The sequence below is a fragment of the Bison bison genome, unplaced genomic scaffold, assembly GCF_000754665.1.
Source record: "Bison bison bison isolate TAMUID 2011002044 unplaced genomic scaffold, Bison_UMD1.0 scf7180017864466, whole genome shotgun sequence".
Taxonomy (NCBI): domain Eukaryota; kingdom Metazoa; phylum Chordata; class Mammalia; order Artiodactyla; family Bovidae; genus Bison; species Bison bison.
The window spans coordinates 6,729,157-6,729,855 of NW_011495027.1; the positions used below are offsets into that span (position 1 = coordinate 6,729,157).

The 699-nt window shown below is 56.8% G+C and overlaps 1 protein-coding gene across 1 annotated transcript in view; it reads right to left on the reverse strand.

Annotated features, from left to right (window-relative positions):
* The window catches only part of GTF2B (general transcription factor IIB), a 31,477-nt gene extending 31,257 nt beyond the window's left edge, over positions 1-220 (reverse strand). Inside the window, exon 1 of the mRNA XM_010860351.1 lies at positions 113-220. Coding sequence (XP_010858653.1) covers positions 113-129 — 17 coding nt within the window. The 5' untranslated portion in view covers positions 130-220. The remainder of the gene's footprint in view (positions 1-112) is intronic.
* Between the last annotated feature and the right edge of the window lie 479 nt (positions 221-699).

Genomic DNA, 699 nt, shown 5'->3' on the forward strand with positions numbered 1-699 from the left:
CCCCGCACTTCCGAGGCGTTCTGCTCGATGAAGCAGCGGGAGCGGCCGCCCTGCTAGCCCCGGCACTCGACGCCCGCCCTTCAGCTGGCTGGGCTCTACATGACGTACTAACCGGCTGGTAGACGCCATCTTCACGGCCACTGCGGCTCCAGCTACAAACAACGACAGACGCAACCTCAGACAGGAAGAGACAGTGGCGACGAAACGCAGCGAGACTGGCTTTTATGGGCGAGTCGCCCACGCAGTCGTAATAGGGCGTGGCTACGGGTCCGGAGAAGAGCCAAGAACAGTGAGCTCGGGTACGCCCCGTGCTTTGCGTTTTGTTATTTCCCTATTCACTTTCGGTCATTTTCTATGTGGCTGGGCAAATATAGGAAATCACCCGGAAAAATTCCCAAGGGCACCCTGCAAACGTGCTGCACCAGAGATACCCTCAACTTGACTGAGTTACAACACAAAATACTGAGCTTCGTGGAGGGGGCAAAGCCCCCATCAGTTCAGTTCAGTTCAGTTCAGTCGCTCAGTTGTGTCCGACTCTTTGCGACCCCATGAACCGCAGCACGCCAGGCCTCCCTGTCCATCACCAATTCCCGGAGTCCACCCAAACCCATGTCCATCGAGTCAGTGATGCCATCCAACCATCTCATCTTCTGTCGCCCCCTTCTCCTCCTGCCCTCAATCTTTCCCAGCATCAGGATC